This window comes from Oncorhynchus masou, chromosome 11, assembly GCF_036934945.1.
Source record: "Oncorhynchus masou masou isolate Uvic2021 chromosome 11, UVic_Omas_1.1, whole genome shotgun sequence".
NCBI lineage: Eukaryota > Metazoa > Chordata > Actinopteri > Salmoniformes > Salmonidae > Oncorhynchus > Oncorhynchus masou.
In genome coordinates, this window is record NC_088222.1 from 25,341,453 (window position 1) to 25,364,003 (window position 22,551).

The 22,551-nt window shown below is 40.8% G+C and overlaps 1 protein-coding gene across 1 annotated transcript in view; it reads right to left on the bottom strand.

The window, feature by feature from the left end:
* Window positions 1–20,928, bottom strand: part of LOC135548376 (amyloid protein-binding protein 2-like) — a 28,902-nt gene extending 7,974 nt beyond the window's left edge. Inside the window, exons 1-9 of the mRNA XM_064977910.1 lie at window positions 20,560–20,928; window positions 20,062–20,150; window positions 7,874–8,025; window positions 7,670–7,793; window positions 7,388–7,556; window positions 7,195–7,284; window positions 6,962–7,029; window positions 6,762–6,867; window positions 6,066–6,190 (exon numbers count right to left, since the gene is read on the bottom strand). Coding sequence (XP_064833982.1) covers window positions 6,066–6,190; window positions 6,762–6,867; window positions 6,962–7,029; window positions 7,195–7,284; window positions 7,388–7,556; window positions 7,670–7,793; window positions 7,874–8,025; window positions 20,062–20,150; window positions 20,560–20,697 — 1,061 coding nt within the window. The 5' untranslated portion in view covers window positions 20,698–20,928. The remainder of the gene's footprint in view (window positions 1–6,065; window positions 6,191–6,761; window positions 6,868–6,961; window positions 7,030–7,194; window positions 7,285–7,387; window positions 7,557–7,669; window positions 7,794–7,873; window positions 8,026–20,061; window positions 20,151–20,559) is intronic.
* Window positions 20,929–22,551: the final 1,623 nt, after the last annotated feature.

A 22,551-nucleotide genomic window follows, 5' to 3' on the forward strand; every position in this document is an offset into this window, starting at 1 on the left:
TTTGCAGTAGTAAAATAACAATAGGGAGGCTATTTACAGGGGGGTACCGACACAGAGTCAATGTGCGGGGGCATCGGTTAGTCGAGGTAATATGTACTTGTAGATAGAGTTATTAAAGCGACCATGCATAAATCATAACAAAGTAGCAGCGGTGTAAAAGAGAGGGGGCAATGCACATGATCAGGGAGTCTTATAGCTTGGGGGTAGAAGCTGTTTAGAAGCCTCCTAGACCTAGAGCTCTGGTACCGCTTGACGTGTGGAAGCGGGAGAGAGCAGTCTATGACAATTTTTAGGGCCTTCCTCTGACACCGCCTGGTAAAGAGGTCCTGGATGGCAGGAAGCTTTGCTCCAGTGATGTACTGAGCCGTACGCACTACACTCTGTAGTGCCTTGCGGTCGGAGGCCGAGCAGTTGCCATACCAGGCAGTGATGCAACCAGTCAGGATGCTTTCGATGGTGCAGCTGTAGAATTTTTTGAGGATCTGAGGACCCATGCCAAATCTTTCCAGTCTCCTGAGGGGGAAAAGGTTTTGTTGTGCCCTCTTCCCGACTGTCTTGGTGTGCTTGGACCATGTTAGTATGTTGGTGATGTGGACACCAAGGAACTTGAAGCTCTCAACCTGCCCCATCGATGAGGATGGGGGCGTGCTCGGTTCTCCTTTTCCTGTAGTCCACAATCATCTCCTTTGTCTTGATCACATTGAGAGTTTGTTGTCCTGGCACCACACGGCCAGGTCTCTGACCTCCTCCCTATTGGCTGTCTCGTCGTTGATCAAGCCTACCACTGTTGTGTCATCTGCAAACTTAATGATGGTGTTGGAGTCATGCCTCGCCGTGCAGTCATGAGTGAACAGGGAGTACAGGAGGGGACTGAGCACGCGCCCGAGGGGTCCCTGTGTTGAGGATCAGCGTGGCGAATGTGTTGGTACCTACCCTTACCACCTGGGGGGCGGCCCGTCAGGAAGTCCAGGATCCAGTTGCAGAGGGAGGTCTTTAGTCCCAGGGTCCTTAGCTTATTGATGAGCTTTGAGGGCACGAGGGTGTTGAACGCTGAGCTGTAGTCAATGAATAGCATTCTCACATAGGTGTTCCTTTTGTCCAGGTGGGAAAGGGCAGTGCAATAGAGATTGCATCATCTGTGGATCTGTTAGGGCAGTAAGCTTCTGGTTGGGGTATGTACGTACGGTCACTGTGGGAACAACGTCATCAATGCATTTATTGATGAAGCCAATGACTTGTATGGTGTACTCCTCAATGCCATTGGGGGTAATTCCGGAACATATTCCAGGCTGTGCTAGCAAAACAGCCATGTAGCTTAGCATCTGCTTCATCTGACCGAGTCACTGGTGCGTCCTGCTTTCATTTTTGGTTGTAAGCAGAATTATGGTCAGATTTGCCAAATGGAGGGCGAGCTTAGTATGCGTCTCTGTGTGTGGAGTAAAGGTGGTCTAGAGTTTTTTTTCTTCTTGTTGCATATTTAACATACTGATAGAAATTTTGTAAGACTGATTTAAGTTTCCCTGCATTCCTTTCCCCGGCCTCTAGGAGCGCCGCCTCCGGGTGAGCATTTTCCTGTTTGCTTTTATGGCGGAATACAGCTCAATGAGTGCAGTCTTAGTGCCAGCATCAGTCTGTGGTGGTATGTAGACAGCTACGAAAAATACAGATGGAAAATCTCTGGGTAGACGATATTAATCGTTTGATTAATATTATGGTGTTTTTATTCCAAGAAAACCTGAGGATTGAAGGATTCTAAAATTAAAAATAAAAGCTGCCTCGTGGGTCTCCCGGTGGTGGCGGGCACGGGTATCGAACCTGCATCTGTAGCAATGCATTTTGCACTGTGCCACTCTGGAGGCCCCATCCACAAAGTTTCAAAATACAGAGAGGTGTTGTTAAATGTATATTGTGCTGCTAATAGCCTGCTAATAACATAAATGGGCTATTATAATACCGTACATGCTGTCCGGGTCAGTTTAACCAACACATTTCTTTATTAAAAGACGATCAGAAAGAATGTTGGTACATATTTATTTGGATCCAAAGCCATGAATGAGTGAGTCACTCGGCTTTATGTAGGTGCCCGCTATTTGACTGTGCCATCAACTTGATAATATAACGATATTTTGGAGGTTATTTAGCTTAAAAAAACCCAATAGTGAGCGATTGTAATCTGAATAAAGGCCAAAACATTTTTCAGTTTTTAGAGGGAGAGAAACACTGGGCCAATTGTGCGCAGCCCTATGGGACTCCCAATCACAGTTGGATGTGATACATAATTATAACATTAATACTTAGAACCTAAGTTAACTTAGAAATACATTTGACGATAGAATTCTCCCTCTACCCTCCATCTATGCAAATCTATTGTCCAGCTACCTGCTAAAACAGCAAGAACGTTTCCCTAGTCAGCACCGTTATTAGTGCAATGCCCCTTAAAAAGTGTTGCTCTGTACTACCCAGTGTGGTGGGGTGGGGGTCCACCCCCCTCCTCCCTTCCCCATTGGCTAGGTCTGTCTTCTGTGCACGGCTCTGCGGCCCATCCCATGCCCCCTGCCCTCGTGCCTTGAACCTCACGTGCTTTCAGTGGATACAGCTGGAGAACTGCAAGGCAATCCTATTGTGTGTCACTCAGGAGCCATGACCAATATATATAGTCCTGTTAATAATATATCTGTGAGAATATCCATGGAGATTTAATATAATTCTAAATTAATAATAAGAAATTGCTTTGTTTAAAAAAAATATTTTGGAGATGATTTCGTTTTCAAATAACATAAAATGAGTGAGAAAAGGCCATTCTTGAACATGGGGTGAGACATTGTTACTAATTTGTAAGTAAAGCCAGTTTGTTATTTAATATTATTTCTGTTTTTAGAGGGAGACAAACTAAAAACCTAGTAATCTCATGGGTCTCCCAGTCAAGGCCGGCACGGGTATTGAACCAGCATCTGTCGCAACACAGAACATTGTGCCACCCAGGCGCAGTACAACACGACTGGTCGGAAGTGGGCTACAGTACTACAGTAAGAGCAAAATATTCCTAACACAATAAAAACATAAGTGTAACAGTTTTAGTAAATAATAATTAAGTAAAAACAAAAGTGCACAAATATCAGTTTCTATTTAGGTTTATGTCACCCATTCATTGTAAGTTAGATACACAGTAGGACCCAAAAGCATAATCAGTGCTCTAACTCCCCCTTACACTGGTCTGGAGCAATGAAGTGGTGATGCAGGGTACCGTACTAAACCACAGATTACCTCTAAATCCCGCAGCATCATTGCAAAACTTTTAGTGGAGCAACCACTGTAGATAGAGTATCTCATGATAAGCTGTGGATCACACTAACTCAGGCGAGCAAAACCTTGAGACTCCTTAGATATTATGCACCAGCTGTTATTTACAAAAATCCACAGTCCACCGCCCCTTGTCTTATCAGACGCCGCTGTCCTATCCTGCCGATACAGCGTATAACCAGCCAGCTGTAAATTGATAATGTCGTCGTTCAGCTGCGACTCCGTGAAGAATAAAATATTACAGTTTTGAATGTCCCTTTGATAGTTTAATCTTCCGCATAGAGCATCGATATTATTTTCCCAAAGATTGCACATTCGCTGGCAGTGGGGGTTTATTCGATCGTCTACGAATTCTCAGAAGGCAGCCCGCCCTCTAGCCCCTTTTTCTCTTCACGCAAATGACAGGGATCTGGGCCTGTTCCCGGGAAAGCAGTATGTCATTCATGCCGGGCTATTTAAAGGAAATAGAGGATTCTGCCAGTTCGTGGTGAGTAATCGCAGTTCTGGTGTCCAGAAGTTATTTTCAGTCATCAGAGACAGTAGCAGCAATATTATGTACAAAATAAGTAAAAAAATAAGCTAAACACAAAGAAACAAACAAAAAACACAATTGGATAGGAACACGTAAAACGTCAGCCTTCTTCTCCAGCGCCATCTTTTCAACATTAAAGTAGCTGGCAATATCAGTTGGTTTTGTGATGAATGAGCCATCTGATTCAAAGAATGATGGAGGTGAGTTTGCCTCCCCCCAAAATGTAATTTAACCTCTACAGGATCGGTATCCCGACCTCGGGACGGTTTAGCTAATGTAGGCTATTGGGATTAGCATGAGGTTGTAAGTAACAAGAACATTTCCCAGGACATGGACATATCTGATATCGGCAGAAAGCTTAAATTATTGTTAATCTAACTGCACTGTCCGATTTACAGTAGCTATTACAGTGAAATAATACCATGCTATCGTTTGAGGAGAGTGCACAGTTATGAACTTGAAAATGTATTAATAAACCAAATAGGCAGTCTTGATACAAAATTTGGAACAGAAATAAATGGTACATTGGATCAGTTGAAAACTTTGCACAAACACTGCTGCCATTTAGTGTCCAAAACCTAAATTATGCCTGGGCTGAAAAATAACACAAAGAAAACGTTTTTTTTCTTTTTTGTATCATCTTTTAACAGATCTAATGTGTTATATTCTCCTACATTCATTTCACATTTCCCCAAACTTAAAAAGTGTTTCCTTTCAAATGGTATCAAGAATATGCATATGCTTGCTTCAGGTCCTGAGTTACAGGCAGTTAGATTTGGGTACGTCATTTTAGGAGATAATTGAAAAAAAAAGTGTGAATCCTTAGCAATGCATTCTATATTTAATTTATCTTTGTTTTATAGTGTAGTTTATTTTTATTCAGTTTAGTCACATGACTTCTCAATCTGCAATTAGTTTGCCAATCGGTTGTGCAGCCAGACTTATTTGCCATTCCTTTTGCCTCATCCCTCTCAACCATACAATTTTTCCATTCATCATCAATCCACAGGGATTAAACAGTTTTCACAGTCGATTTCTTAATGGGTGGATGCTTATTATTAACTTGAATAAGCAATTTCATATGTCAAGTGCATTGACGGTTTTCTACTCATTACACACCACGGACCTACATCTTCTTTACATCCATAACATATGAATCACTACCAAACTTATTGTATGACCTCTTATACACAATATTAGGACCAGCCTTTGGAACTTTGGTGTTCCTAGATATGGCTACTATATTGTGATCACTACATCCGATGGACCTGGATACTGCTTTCAAGCAAATATCTGCAGCATTAGTAAAGATGTGATCAATACATGTTGACGATTTCATTCCTGTGCCGTTTGTAACTACCCTGGTAGGTTGCAGGCACTGGTTACAGTGTAAAGCTTTTTCTTGAGTGGGCAGCTTGATGAAACCAATATTTAAAATCACCCAGAAAATATACCTCTGTTGATATCACATACATTATCAAGCATTTCACACGTTATCCAGATACTGATTGTTTGCACTTGGTGATCTATAGCAGATTCACATTAGAATGGGCTTTAAGTAAGGCAGATGAACCTGTAGCCATATTAATTCAACAGTATTTAACATGGGAGCCTCTCTGATCTTTACAGGAATGTGGTTCTGAACATAAACAGCAACACTTCCACCATTGGCATTTCTATATTTTCTGTAGATGTTATAACCTTGTACTGCTTCAACTGTATCAAAAGGTACTATCTAAGTGAGTTTCAGAAATAGTCAGAATATGAATGTCATCCGTTTCTAGCAAATTATTGATTTCATGAACCTTGTTTTCTAAACTACATATGTTTACGTGGGCTATTTTGAGCACTTTTCTTCTAGGATGCTTGCTTGCTTTATTGCTTTACTGGGAAGCTTAGCAGCAGTAGATGTGCTCATGTTCTTTGTGTTAGTGCAGGGTGCGCTTCACACAGTGGACTTCCTCCTAGGGCTCACCGGCGTAATGCTAACAGTATAAATCTGGTTCAAAGGCACATGATTACTGCATGCAAAAGCTGTAAAATCAGTAGAGGCATTATGGCAGTAAAAGGGACATAAATTAGGTTACTTATATTGTGTCAACCGACGCCCCTGATATATTGCACATTTGCTGAAGCATTATGACAACTCTGCGTCACAATGGTAGGGATTAGCTGAGGTGGGCTTGGGTGGTTGATAAGTCATTGTCTCAATGGTGACAAAACGATTACTCACAGTGCATTGTCAAATTTGCCAGAGCTGTACAGATGCACATAGGAGGAGTATGCCAGGTCCTCGTGTGCTGTGGCCACATGGATATTCTTTCCCCCGAAAACCGACTGCCGGATATCTAGAGCCGTCTGCAATATTAACACAGTTTCAATATCACACATTTGATACACCTCCCCTCTCTGCTGTCTATCTACAGTTGAAGTCGGAAGTTCACATACATCTTAGCCAAATACATTTAAACTCAGTTTTTCACAATTTCTGACATTTATTCCTCATAACAATTCCCTGTTTTAGGTCAGTTAGGATCACCACTTTATTTTAAGAATGTGAAATGTCAGAATAATAGTAGAGAGAATGATTTATTTCAGCTTTTATTTCTTTCATCACATTCCCAGTGGGTCAGAAGTTTACATACACTCAATTAGTATTTGGTAGCATTGCCTTTAAATTGTTTAACTTGGGTCAAACGTTTCGGGTAGCCTTCCACAAGCTTCCCACAATAAGTGAAATAATCTCTGTAAACAATTGTTGGAGAAATGACTTGTGGTATGCACAAAGTAGATGTCCTAACAGACTTGCCAAAACTATATAGTTTATTAACAAGAAACTTGTGGAGTGGTTGAAAAATGAGTTTTAATTCCAACCCAAGTGTGTGTAAACTTCTGACTTAAACTGTACATCTCAGACTAACTCTCTCACCTGGTATATTGCAACTGATTGGCAGATGTTATCCACATTCAGCAAATAAAAACCATAATCAAGGAGAGTGTCTGAATACTTGGGATGCTTGTGTCCAAAATGCTCACTGCAAAACAATAAGGAAGCAGACATTAGTGAAGGAGACAGACAAATACTAGCTTATACATTTTCCAACACACAGTGTTGTGAAACTAACCTACCGTGCCAGGAAAACAGCATGCTTTATCAGATGCTCTGCCTTCCTGAACTCCCTCTTTACTACACAGGCCTGTAGGTCCAAACACATGAAACCACGCTAAGTGCCAACTACAGTCTGAAGCAGCATAAATTACTAATACAGTATTACAGTGGCTCATGTGACCGTATGGGAACATCTCAAAAAGTATTTGTTTATCCATTCATAGTCTAACACAGGAAAAGGGAGCTCTCATACCTTGGAAGCCTGTCTTAGGACATCTACCACAACCTTAACAGGCAAACCCACTGTGATCTCTTTCATTGCCTCTATGCACCACCTGTAGGCCTGCACAAGACATGATATAGGTGATGATATTTACAGGAAAAACCAGAACACCAAAAAAATCTAACCACCACTTGATATAAAGTATCTCTTTAACGCAAAATACCTCATCATAAAGGCTCTTAGCAAAGAGCAGAGCACACAGCTCTCCATAGAGTGCAGCTTTGTTGGCCTGATGACCATGTTTGGCCAGTTTGTCCATGTACAGCTGGGCCAACTTGACAGTCTCTTCACCAAGATGGTACTTGCAGTTGCCATTCCGGACATGAAGCAACCTAAGAGAAAGAGTTGAGTCTAGCAAGCTTTTGTGGGCAAATATAAACTAGGAGTTACCAGCCATAGAACTAGAATCAGAACAGAATATACTAACTCTCTGGGACCAACTTACCTGACACAGCACTCCACAGCACGGTACCAGTGCAGAACCTCATCATGCAGTGTGCACAGCTGCAGACACGCCAGAAACACATTCTCTGCATCACCATACCAGCCTGCGTCAGACAGAAAGCCACCTACAGGACAGGGTCAACATTAGTACAACCAGACAAAAGTTGAAGAAAAGTGAGGAAAGTTGATGGGTGCAGGGGCCTACCTAAAACAAAGCCAAAGTGAATGGCCTTCACTTTCACATGGGCATCAGACTCTGCAATGTAGGAGCAGCGACGGCTGAAGGAGTTGGCCAGGACGGAGGCGACTTTCACCCCATGATCCATCAGGGCCTGGAAGCAGTGGTGCAGGAGGTGTCTGCAGGCACACACACAAAGACAGAGCATAAAGACGTGATACAAACATACAGTTGAAGTCGGAAGTTTACATACACCTTAACCAAATGCATTTAAACTCAGTTTTTCACAAATCCTGACATTGAATCTCGACACCATTCTGTATACATCTGGCCCTTCTTTGGACACTGTGTTAACAAACTTCCAAACGAGCTTCAACGCCATTCAACACTCCTTCTGTGGCCTCCAACTGCTCTTGAATGCTAGTAAAACTAAATGCATGCTCTTCAACCGATCGCTGCCCTCACCTACCTGCCCGCCCGCCCAGCAAATCAAATCAAATTCTATTTGTCGCATACACATGGTTAGAAGATGTTAATGCAAGTGTAGCAAAATGGTTGTGCTTCTAGTTCTGACAACGCAGTAATAACCAACGAGTAATCTAACCTAACAATTTCACAACAACTACCTTATACACAAGTGTAAGTCGCTCTGGATAAGAGCGTCTGCTAAATTACTTAAATGAAATGTAAAATGTAAATGTAAGAATATGTACATATAAATATATGAATGAGTGATGGTACAGAACAGCCTCGGCAAGATGCAGTAGATGGTAAAGAGTACAGTATATACATATGAGATGAGTAATGTAGGGAATGTAAACATTATATTAAGTGGCATTGTTTAAAGTGGTTAGTGATACATTTTTACACCAATTTTTCCATTATTAAAGTTGCTGGAGTTGAGTCAGTCTGTTGGCAGCAGCCACTCAATGTTAGTGGTGGCTGTTTAACAGTCTGATGGCCTTGAGATAGAACCTGTTTTTCAGTCTCTCGGTCCCTGCTTTGATGCACCTGTACTGACCTCGCCTTCTGGATGATAGCGGGATGAACAGGCAGTGGCTCGGGTGGTTGTTGTCCTTGATGATCTTTATGGCCTTCCTGTGACATCGGGTGGTGTAGGTATCCTGGAAGGCAGGTAGTTTGCCCCCGGTGACGCGTTGTGCAGACCTCACTACCCGCTGGAGAGCTTTACGGTTGTGGGCGGAGCAGTTGCCGTACCAGGCGGTGATACAGCCCGCAGGATGCTCTCGATTGTACATCTGTAAAAGTTTGTGAGTGCTTTTGGTGACAGGCCAAATTTATTTAGCCTCCTGAGGTTAAAGAGGCGCTGCTGCGCCTTCTTCAACATGCTGTCTGTGTGGGTGGACCCATTCAGTTTGTCCGGGATGTGTACGCCGAGGAAATTAAAACTTACTACCCTCTCCACTACTGTACCGTCGATGTGGATAGGGGGGTGCTCCCTCTGCTGTTTCCTGAAGTCTACGATCATCTCCTTTGTTTTGTTGACGCTGAGTGTGAGGTTATTTTCCTGACACCACACTCCGAGGGCCCTCACCTTCCCCTGTAGGCCATCTCGTCGTTGTTGGTAATCAAGCCTACCACTGTAGTGTCGTCTGCAAACTTGATGATTGAGTTGGGTGCGTGCATGGTCACGCAGTCGTGGGTGAACAGGGAGTACAGGAGAGGGCTCAGAACGCACCCTTGTGGGGCCCCAGTGATGAGGATCAGCGGGGTGGATATGTTGTTACCTACCCTCACCACCTGGGGGGAGCCCGTCAGGTAGTCCAGTACCCAGTTGCACAGGGCAGAGTCGAGACCCAGGGTCTCAAGCTTGATGACGAGTTTGGAGGGTACTATGGTGTTAAATGCTGAGCTGTAGTTGATGAACAGCATTCTTGCATAGGTATTCCTCTTGTCCAGATGGGTTAGGGCAGTGTGCAGTGTGGTTGCGATTGCGTCATCTGTGGACCTATTGGGGCGGTAAGCAAATTGGAGTGGGTCTAGGGTGTCAGGTAGGGTGGAGGTGATATGGTCCTTGACTAGTCTCTCAAAGCACTTCATGATGACGGAAGTGAGTGCTACGGGGCGGTAGTCGTTTAGCTCAGTTACCTTAGCTTTCTTGGGAACAGGAACAATGGTGGCCCTCTTGAAGCATGCCTTGTTAAAATCCCCAGCTACAATGAATGCAGCCTCAGGATATGTGGTTTCCAGTTTACATAGTCAAATAAAGTTTGTTCAGGGCAGTCGATGTGTCTGCTTGGGGGGGAATATATACGACTGCGATTATAATTGAAGAGAATTCTCTTGGTCGATAATGCGGTCGACATTTGATTGTGAGGAATTCTAAGATCACATCACTACTCTGGACTAGAGGTCGACCGATTATGATTTTTCAACTCCGATACCGATTATTGGAGGACTAAAAAAAAGCAGATACCGATTAAAAATCGGCCAATTTTTTAAATATATATTTGTAATAATAACAATTACAATAATGCTGAATGAACAATGAACACTTATTTTAACTTAATATAATACATCATTAAACTCAATTTAGTCTCAAATAAATAATGAAACAATGTTCAACTTGGTTTAAATAATGCAAAAACAAAGTGTTGGAGAAGAAAGTAAAACCGCAATTACATGCCATGTAAAAAGCTAACGCTTAAGTTCCTTGCTCAGAACATGAGAACATATGAAAGCTGGTGGCTCCTTTTTACATGAGTCTTCAATATTCCCAGGTATGAAGTTTTAGGTTGTGGTTATTATAGGACTATTTCTCTCTATACCATTTGTATTTCATATACTTTGACTATTGGATGTTCTAATAGGTACTTTAGTATTGCCAGCCTAATCTCGGGAGTTGATAGGCTTGAAGTCATAAGCAGCGCAATGCTTGAAGCAACGAGCCAGGCGGCCCAAACTGCTGCATATACCCTGACTCTGTTGCACAGAACATAAGAGAAGTGACACAATTTCCCTAGTTAACTTCTTTGGGGTAGGGGGCAGTATTTTCACATCCGGATGAAAAGCGTGCCCAGAGTAAACTGCCTGCTGCTCAGGCCAAGATGCTAGGATATGCATATTATTAGTAGATTTGGATAGAAAACACTCTGAAGTTTCTAAAACTGTTTGAATGATGTTTGTGAGTATAACAGAACTCATATGGCTGGCAAAAACCTGAGAAAAAAATCCAACCAGGAAGTGGGAAATCTGAGGTTTGTAGGTTTTCAAGTCTTAGCCTATCCAGTACACAGTGTCTGTGGGGTCATATTGTACTTCATACGGTTTCCACTAGACCTCAACAGTCTTTAGAATTTTGATTCAGGCTTCTACTGTGTAGTGGGAGAGAATGAGAGCTGATTGAGTCATGGGTCTGCCAGAAGGCCATGTGCTCAGTCAGGCGCGCGCCCGTGAGAGTTCGCTCCATTCCCTTTAATTTCTAAAGACAAAGGAATTCTCCGGTTGAAACATTATTGAAGATTTATGATAAAAACATCCTAAAGATTGATTATATACATCGTTTGACATGTTTCTACGAACTGTAATATAACCTTTTTGACTTTGTCTGGACCTAGTGCCAGCGCTTTTGGATTACTGTACTAAATACGCAAACAAAAAGGAGGTATTTGGACATAAATTATACTCAGTCCTCAGATTATTCCATAGTGTGCTTTTTCCGTAAAGCTTTTTTTGAAATCTAACACAGTGGTTGCATTAAGGAGAAGTATATCTTTAATTCCATGCATAAGTTGTATTTTCATCAACATTATTGATGAGTATTTCTGTAAATTGACGTAGTTCTCTGCACTGTCACCAGATGTTTTGGAGGCAAAACATAACACGCCAATGTAAACAGAGATTTTTGGATATAAATATGAACTTTATCGAACAAAACATACATGTATTGTGTAACATGAAGTCCTATGAGTGCCATCTGATGAAGATCATCAAAGGTCAGTGATTAATTTTATCTCTATTTCTGCTTTTTGTGACTCCTCTCTTTGGCTGGAAAAATGGTTGTGTTTTTTTGTGACTAGGTACTGACCTAACATAATCACATGGTATGCTTTTGTCGTAAAGCCTTTTTGAAATCGGACACTGTGGTGGGATTAACAACAAGTTTATCTTTAAAATGGTGTATAATACATGTGAGGAATGAGGAATTTAATTATGAGAATTCTGTTGTTTGAATTTGGCACCCTGCACTTTCACTGGATGAGGGTCAGGTGGGACGTTAGCATCCCAAGTACCCTAGAGAGGTTAAAATAAATTAATGTTAGCAGGCAATATTAACTAAATATGCAGCTTTAAAAATATATACTTGTGTATTGATTTTAAGAAAGGCGTTGATGTTTATGGTTAGGTACACATTGGTGCAACGATAGTGCTTTTTTCGCAAATGCGCTTCTTAAATCACCCGTTTGGAGAAGTAGGCTGTAATTCAATGATAAATGAACAGGCACAGCATTGATTATATGCAACGCAGAACAAGCTAGATAAACTTGTAATATCATCAACCATGTGGAGTTAACAAGTGATTATGTTAAGATTGATTGTTTTGTATAAGATACGTTTAATGCTAGCTAGCACCTTACCTTGGCTCCTTGCTGCACTCACATAACAGGTAGTCAGCCTGTCTCGCAGTCTCCTTGTGGAGTGCAATGTAATTGGCCATGATCAGTGTCCAAAAAAGATGATTACCGATTGTTATGAAAACTTCAAATCGGCCCTAATTAATCGTCCATTCCAATTAATCGGTCGACCTCTACTCTGGACGGTTCTGACTTAGAATATGTGGACAACCACAAATACTTAGGTGTCTGGATGGACTGTAAACTCCCCTTCCAGACTCACATTAAGAATATCCGATCCAAAGTTAAATCTAGAATCGGCTTCCAATTTCGCAACAAAGCCTCCTTCACTCATGCTGCCAAACATACCCCCGTAAAACTGACTGTCCTACCAATCCTTGACTTTGGCGGTGTCATTTACAAATTAGCCTCCAACATTATACTCAGCCAATTGGATGCAGTCTATCACAGTGCCCTCCGTTTTGTCACAAAGCCCCATATACTGCCCACCATTACCATTGTGACCTGTATGCTCAGTTGGCTGGTCCTCGCTACATATTCGTTGCCAAACCCACTGGCTCCAGGTCATCGATAAGTCTTTGCTAGGTATAGCTCCGCCGTATCTCAGCTCACTGGTCACCATAGCAACACCCACCCATAGCAGGCGCTCCAGCAAGTATATTTCACTGGTCATCCCCAAAGCCAACACCTATTTTGGCAACCTTTCCTCCCAGTTCTCTGCTGCCAATGACTGGAATGAATTGCTAAGATCACTGACGTTGGAGACTTATATCACCCTCACTAACTTTAAGCGTCAGCTGTCAGAGCAACTTACTGAATCACTGCAGCTGTACACAGCCCATCTGTAAATAGCCCATCCAACCAACTACCTAACTCATCAGCATATTTGTTTTTGTTTTTCTGCTCTTTTGCACACCAGTATATCTACTTGCACATTCTCATCTGCAAATATAAATCACTCCAATGTAAATTGCTCAATTGCAATTACTTCGCCACTATTGGCCTATTTATTGCCATATCTCCTTACTTAATTTGCACAGTGTATACAAATATCTCTATTGTGTTATTGACTGTACATTTGTTTATCCCATGTGTAACTCTGTTGTTGATTTTGTCACACTGCTTTGCTTTATCTTGGCCAGGTCGCAGTGGTAAATGACAACTTGTTCTCAACTGGCCTACTTGGTTAAAAAAAACATTTTAATTAAATAATAATCCAAGTAAAAATTCCCTCTCTTAGGTCAGTTAGAATCACCACTTTATTTTAAGAATGTGAAATGTCAGAATAATAGTAGAGAAACTGATTTAATTCCACTTTTATCTCTTTCATCACATTCCCAGTGGGTCAGAAGTTTACGTACACTCAATTAGTATTTGGTAGCATTGCCTTTAAATTGCTTAACTTGGGTCAAACGTTTTGGGTAGCCTTCCACAAGCTTCCCACAATAAGTTGGGTGAATTTTGTCCCCTTCCTCCTGACAGAGCTGGTGTAACTGAGTCAGGTTTGTAGGCCTCCTTGCCCGCACACACTTTTTCAGTTCCGCCCACATATTTTCTATAGGATTGAGGTCAGGGCTTTGTGATGACCACTCTAATACCTTGACTTTGTGTTCCTTCAGGCCATTTTGAAAGTATGCTTGGGATCATTGTCCATTTGGAACACCCATTTGCAACCAAGCTTTAACTTCCTGACTGATGTCTTGAGATGTTGCTTTAATGTATCCATAGAACTTTCCCCCCTCATGATGCCATCTATGTTGTGAAGTGCACCAGTTCCTCCTGCAGCAAAGCACCCCCACAACAAGATGCTGCCACCAACATGCTTCACGGTTGGCATGGTGTTCTTCGCCTTGCAAGCTTCCCCCTTTTCCTCCAAACATAACGATGGTCATTATGGCCAAACAGTTCCATTTTTGTTACATCAGACAAGAGGACATTTCTCCAAAAAGTATGATCTTTGTCCCCATGTGCAATTGCTAACTGTAGTCTGGCTTCATTATGGCGTTTTTTGAGGAGTGGCTTCTTCCTTGCTGAGCTGCCTTCCAGGTTGTGTCGACATAGGACTCGATTTACTGTGGATACAGATACTTTTGTACGTTTCCTCCAGCATCTTCACAAGGTCCTTTGCTGTTGTTCTGGGATTGATTTGCAATTCTCGCACCAAAGTAAGTGCATCTCTAGGAGACAGAACTCGTCTCCTTCCTGAGCAGTATGATGGCTGCATGATTCCATGGTGTTTATACTTGCGTACAATTGTTTGTACAGACAAACATTGTACCTTCAGGTATTTGGAAATTGCTCCCAAGGATGAATCAGACTTGTGGAGGTCTACAATTTTTTTTCTGAGATCTTGGCTGATTTCTTTTGATTTTCCCATGATTTCAAGCAAAGAGGCACTGAGTTTGAAGGTAGGCATTGAAATACATCCACAGGTACACTTCCAATTGACTCAAATGATGTGTTTTAAAGGCACAGTCAACTTAGTGTATGTAAACTTCTGACCCACTGGAATTGTGATACAGTGAATTATAAGTTAAATAATCTGTCTGTAAACAATTGTTGGAGAAATGACTTGTGTCATGCACAAAGTAGATGTCCTAACCAACTTGCCAAAACTATAGTTTGTTAACAAGAAATTTGTGGAGTGGTTGAAAAACGAGTTTTAATGACTAACCTAAGTGTATGTAAACGTCCGACTTCAACTGTACATGAGAACAGCAGCATAAAGGCTCATCTGTCAATGTGTGACAAGGGCATTTAACATTGGCTTAAAGCTCTTGTTAGATCCCTTTCATTTCAAGTAATTGTGGGGTCAGATTCCCATTGCGTGGTGAGGAGGAGCTCCTCGGCTCCATGTCCAGAAGTAATTTATCCATTCATTGTAGTCATTGTGCTCTGTAGAATCGCTGTTTTCGCGTGTCAATTAACCTGACATTCCTGGATTACTCGTTATATTAATAAAGTCTGATATAAATCAGCAGTTTAAAAAAAATAAGGGTACAAGACTATGTACATATGTGGCTGTGTTGACAAAATCACTACATATCCCATTGAGCTAAGCGGGGAGAGGATGCCCGTTGTCACAGTTCCAAGACCAGTTAGAAACATCCAGCTTACCCTACGCCAATGGATTTCAAAACTGAACTTGGATTCGCGTCAACAAAACAATAAATCATTTTTACATTAATTTCAAGAATATTTCTTAGTTACATGCTTGTATAACTAGTGTCATGACTGTCCTGATCAGGTCAGGTTATAGGAGACCACAACCCTACAGATTATCTCTCAACCCCAACAGAGGAGGAGAGGTCAAGGGGTCTGAAGATGTGGGGGTTTTATGGACCCTCACGCCCATGGTAAATATTAGGCCACAGACAACATTCCTGTGTCCTCTTCTGTCAGCCACAATGGTGGTCATGACAATAGATGGAATATGAAAATGTATGTCATTTTTGTTTTGTTATTAAAGGTTAATAGATGACATAATTACGAAAAACATTGTAACTGTAAGAGTTTTCCTGGGATATGCGTGGTGTTTATATATTGTACGTTGTGTGGAAAATGTCCAAATCAAAGAGAATGTTTTGGTAAAGATGAAATGTGAAGTTAGTTGTAGAGGCCGACCGATTAATCGGAATGGTCAATTAATTAGGGCCGATTTCAAGTTTTCATAACAATCGGAAATCGGTATTTTTGGGCACCGATTTACGATTATTTTAATTATTTGTTATTTATTTGTATTTTTTGTACCTTTTATTTAACTAGGCAAGTCAGTTAAGAACACATTCTTATTTTCAATGACTGCCTAGGTACTGTGGTTTAACTGCCTTGTTCAGGGGCAGAACGACAGATTTTCATCATGTCAGCTCAGGGGTTTCAATCTTGCAACCGCACAGTTAACTAGTCCAACGCTCTAACTAGTGCACTCCACAAGTAGCCTGCCTGGTACGCAAATGCAGTAGAAGCCAAGGTAAATTGCTAGCTAGCATTAAACTTATCTTATAAAAAACAATCAATCATAATCACTAGTTATAACTACTAATCCAGTTTAGCAGGCAATATTAACCAGGTGAAATTGTGTCATTTCTCTTGTGTTCATTGCACACAGTCAGGGTATATGCAACAGTTTTGGCTGCCTGGCTCATTGCGAACTAATTTGCCAGAATTTTACGTACTTATGACATACATTGAAGGTTGTGCAATGTAACAAGAATATTTAGACTTAGGGATGCCATAAAATACCGAACGGTTCCGTATTTCACTGAAATAATAAACGTTTTGTTTTCGAAATGATAGTTTCTGGATTCGATCACATTAATGACCAAAGGCTCTTATTTCTGTGTGTTATTATGTTATAATTAAGTCTGATTTGATAGAGCAGTCTGACTGGGACACAGCAGGCCCGTAATCATTCAAACAGCACTTTCTCCGACACTTTGTTTTTGCATTATTTAAACCAAATTTAACATGTTTCATTATTTATTTGAGGCTAAATTGATTTTATTGATGTTTTATATTAAGTCAAAATAAGTGCTAATTCAGTATTGTTGTAATTGTCATTATTACAAAAACAAACAAAAAAAACAACAACAAAAACGGCCGATTAGTCGGTATTGGCTTTTTTGGTCCTCCAATAATCGGTATCGGCGTTGAAAAATCATAATCGGTCGACCTCTAGTTAGTTGTCTAAAATTGGATTTGAGTCAAATCTAGACCTTGCCTCTTAACTTGGTACACTCGGAGAATTGCCCTAAAGGTGGTTACGCCCACTTCTGACATGAGGGTTTAAGACATCTGAGTGAAGAATTAACATAGACTAAGTGACCCAAGCTGCAACCGAGGTCTAAAAAGTCAACGAACCCAAAACTCAACCCAAGGTTGAAGACAAATAAATATTTTTCTACCCATGCTACTAATGAGTAGCTGTGTCTAAGCAGGTGAATTCAAGCCAGACCACCTAACCTCCACTCTCCATCGAATCGTGGTATCTACACTGTTTCACTCCTACGCTGCGAGCCCTGAGCTACAGAGCTGTCTGTCCTCAGAAGAGCCCTCCCAGAGCAAGGGCGAGGAATCAGACCAAAAGGACACTGACATTGTGAGGACGACCAGAGAGTTGCACCTGAGAAGTGCGTCATTGAGAAGCCTAAACGACCCACGCGGAGCTTCCCATCTCATACCTCCCACACGTAATTACATCATTATGTTTTGGCCCATAAGAGCGGCAGTTTGGGGCAAGGCTATGGTTAAAATAAGCATAGCTGACAAATGCACCCAAATGTATATTTCTCTCGTGTACTTTATTTTTTTCTCTCCCTTTTAAATCCCCATTTTGGGTGACACGGGCCATAGTGTGTTGGCCCGTTATACTAAGTTCTAATCAATAGCCTAGACTGTGTGTTGTGTATGTGTATCTTTTATCATTTTAGCTTTCTAGTAAATAAATACTCAACTAAGATTGGTGTTGTACAAACTCATTGGTGAGACCCGGGTCCGTGCAGATTCCCGGATTATGCAACGTTCAGAATGAGACTGTAGAGGAAACTGATTAATTAGCGACTGTGGTAAAAAATCAATATTTTTAGAGTTAATTTGTGAAATAGAAACTCAATAAAACAAAATTTTCCATGGTGCCCCAGGTTAATGAGTTAATAATTGCTTAATTCAGTTAATCACGCAATTAGAAACCTTTAATCATTCGATAAGCAACAGTCGTCACATTAACTAATACAACATCGCAACACTAGCAAAGGAGTTTTGAAGTTGAGGGTGCAGTATTCATGAAGTTTGGCAATAAGGACAAAAACTAGACATATTTAAGAATATATGCACTGATATTGGGAGCTGACTTTAAAAGTTTGATTAAACAGTGAATATACAATCCCAAAAACAGCACCAACTGTCAATAGTAAAACAAAGCTTAAAACGATGTTCGAGTGAACCCTGAATACAGAAAATTAATGGTGAAGTCACTTCCGGACACGGTAGACTCCTCCTCCTCACGACTCTATAGCTCATTATCAATAAAATGTCACAATAAGGTGCAGAGATTTTGATTTGCCTTCAAGGGGGCAAAGAGATCCCCAGCTCTGCTGAAACCATTGACAACTGCCTGCAGTTTTCAAGGGATCGCTAAATAAAAATGTTAACTATTTTGTTATAATATCATCAACTGTTGATGAGCATAGTCTGAATGACAAATGTCTCATTAAACCATGCAACACAATTACGCACATTTAGATCTATCAGAGTTATACAGCAATTAACTGCATGCTTTTCAGTAAACATAATTTGATAATGTAATTTCAGATATGTGTGGGTAGCCTCACAATATCGTTCAATATTGGCCACCATTAATTGGATATTTGAGTGGATTTAATGTATTTGGGTAAGAGAGATATACAGAAACATTTATAAATGTGGACCCAAATGATAGCACTTAACAGTAAGAATCAAAAATCTTGTTTCCAAAGTGGTCCTCGATGGTAAAAACTGTACCACATTATTATTAAAAGGAAACCCAAAATAACAAACAATGAATACAATAATGTACATTAACATCCTAAATTGGCAATTTTCATTGCACTTTTCCATAACTTTAAAAAACAAAACATATTCATTACACATTTTCTAACCTTAAAAAACTATCATACCCATCTTTCAAATAAATAAACCTGACCAGCAGTAAGGGCACAAGACGACAGTGGAGTGGTTTCTCTTAGTTGGACAATCTTTGCCTGCTTTTTAAAGCTATTCTACTTTTTCATTGCTTGATCTCCAAGGGGAGGCTATTCCATAGACAAATGTCTGTATAGAAAATAAGTGCTCCTCGCAGTACTGTTAACTTGTGATTTTACAAGACATAACACTAGCTCTGGTATTGCAATTGTGCTGGTTATAGACCATATCAATGTGTTTTTTCATATAACTTGGAGCAAGATCATTTAAGATGTCAAACATATGATTGAGTTTAAGTTGGTCCACTCTGAACTCCGAAGGCAACAAGCAGGACTACCTATTGAAGTTAAGATTATCCCCTTTTCAACATTGTTTTCAAGAGTGTTTAATCCTGATTGCTGCTGACAGGCATGACTGATGGACCACGGCAGTTTGCAAATTGGCTAGGTAGCGAATTACAGATCATGTAAACATGGTCAGTTAAAAAGCTAACTTTCAGGTGATAAACTAGATGGATATATCCACATATTGTTTGATTTGTTTTCCGTCTAGAGTGGTGATGACAGAAGTCCGACTGACAACATTACCAGGACTTGCCGATGTCAGGATCTTTCCAAAAGCCTAATCTCTGATGAAGCAAGCTAAATGATAAATGGCATAAATTTGCTTAGCTAGATACATGCCAAATGGATAAGTTACCCTCACATATCTGAAATTACATGATCAATTGATGTTTACTGATCATGAAAAGCATGCTACTAGCTGTATAACTCTAATAGAGCTAAATGTGGAATAAAATTAAATTCATAGGTCTATGCTATTCAAGAGTTGATTATATTGAAACCAAATAGACCTAGTTATAACATTTATTTAACAATTCCTTAAACATCACGCAGTTGTCAGTGGTTTTAGCCCCTGACCTATACAGAACCAAACAAGTACCTTTTATCAGATGCCCGTAGAACTTTGGCAAACACCTCCAGTTCACAAAACTCTCCCCCCAGTTGGCAGAGCCGACCCTGCTGGTACAGCTGGGGAAACACGAAAACAGGTTATGAAAGCAAAAAAAGGACAGGAGTGTCAGAGAATGATTATCAACATGTAGAATTTGAGTGTGAGATCCCACTAACTACTGTCCAAAACACAATGTTTTCACAGATCACAACATAGGATGGTTAGAGACACCCCCAATTAAAATCATGAACACATGTGCTACAATTTAGGACTTCAGCAAGAAATGCACTTTTAAGACATGTTAACAAACTATTTTTGTCGTCAGATGACTATTAGTATTTGGTTTATGGTTAAGCTTGCTAAATAGCAGGATAGCAAGTAATCAGTTGATTTGCCTTGCAAAGCGTGATAACCAAGGTTAGATAAAACGAGTCACTTCTCCCGAACATTACGTTATATAATTAGCAAACGAGACTATGAACGTACCTTGTAATACACATCAAATTGAATATTCTCAGGGATGCAACGAATATCTCTTCGCGATCGACTGTAATTGTCCACCACTGCTGATATAGCAGTGTTGTACAGAGTCTCTGGGATCCATTCGAGCTCCAATGCCGCCATGTTGTTTTCCTTTTCTACAGCAAGCGACACCCCCTCTCGATCTACCGTAGCGAGCTAGCTAGCTTACCACCTTGCCAAGTTTGAACTCCTTTTTCTTGTACCTTCTCATGTAGCAAAACAGTTTTGAGTCTGTCATCGGGTTAAGCACCAGCATTAACTAACCATCGGGCATGTTCCTAAGAGGATACGCACTGAGCCAGTCCCATCAGACAGAAACAGATGTTTCACCGGATGTATACATTTGAAGCATCCGGTTGGTGTAAACACTCACACAGCTAAATAAATAAGTACTTCTGGGTCAAATGTTTTTTCGACTCTTTCAGAATAATTCCGTTCTGCATACATTGTAAATGAATAATTAGGTTATAGATGATAACTTTGCACAATTGTCGATATATTTCGTACTAGTTATAATACAAATAAAATTCCAAGTATTTCTATGTGATTTATAAAAACAGTATATATATATATACACATATATACACACACTACCTTCAAAGGTTTGTCCATGTTTTTGAAAAAAAAAAAAATGGTACATTAAAATAACATCAAATTGATCAGAAATACAGTGTAGACATTGTTAATGTTGTAAATGACTATTGTAGCTGAAAACGGCTGATTTTTTTATGTAATATCTACATAGGCGTACAGAGGCCCATTATCAGCAACCATCACTCCTGTGTTCCAATGGCACGTTGTGTTAGCTAATCCAAGTTTATAATTTTAAAAAGGCTAATTGATCATTAGAAAACCCTTTTGCAATTATGTTAGCTGAAAACTGTTGTTCTGATTAAAGAAGCAATAAAACTGTCCGTCTTTAGACTAGTTGAGTATCTGGAGCATCAGCATTTGTGGATTCGATTACAGACTCAAAATGCCCAGAAACAAAGACCTTTCTTATGAAACTCGTCAATCTATTCTTGTTCTGAGAAATTAAGGCTATTCCATGAGAGAAATTGACAAGAATCTGAAGAACTGGTACAATGCTGCGTACTACTCCCTACGAAGAACAGCGCAAACTGGCTCTAACCAGAATAGAAAGAGGAGTGAGCAAGAGGACAAGTACATTAGAGTGTCTAGTTTGAGAAACAGACACCTCACAAGTCCTCAACTGGCAGCTTCATTAAATAGTACCTGCAAAACACCAGTTTCAACGTCAACAGTAAAGAGGCGACTCCGGGATGCTGGCCTTCGAGGCAGAGTTGCAAAGAAAAAGCCATATCTCAGACTGGGCAATAAAAATAAAAGATAAAGATGGGCAAAAGAACACAGACACTGGACAGAGGAACTCTAAACCAAGAGAGAAACGACAATGAACAGTTCTGTCAGGTGCAGAAAACACTAAACAGAAAATAACTACCCACAAAACACAGGTGGGGAAATGCTACCTAAGTACGGTTCCCAATCAAAGACAACGATAGACAGCTGTCCCTGATTGAGAACCATACCCGGCCAAGACAAAGAAATACCAAAACATAGAATGCCCACCCAAATCACACCCTGACCAAACCAAAATAGAGACATAAAAAGCTCTCTAAGGTCAGGGCGTGACAGTACCCCCCCCCCCCCCCCCCCCCCAAAGTTGCAAAACCTGAACCAATAGGGAGGGTCTGGGTGGGCATTTCTCCGCGGTGGTGGCTCTGGTGCAGGACGTAGACCCCGCTCCACCTCTGGCTTGGCCCACTTTGGTCTCTAGTGCGGGGACCCTCGCCGCCGACCCCAGACTGGGGACACTTGTTGCGGGTCCCGGATTGGGCAACCTCACTGCGGGCCCCGGATTGGGGACCCTCATTGCGTGGCTTAGTTAATGTGCAAAGAATGTGAACACTATGATCTCTTTAGAAAACTAAAATC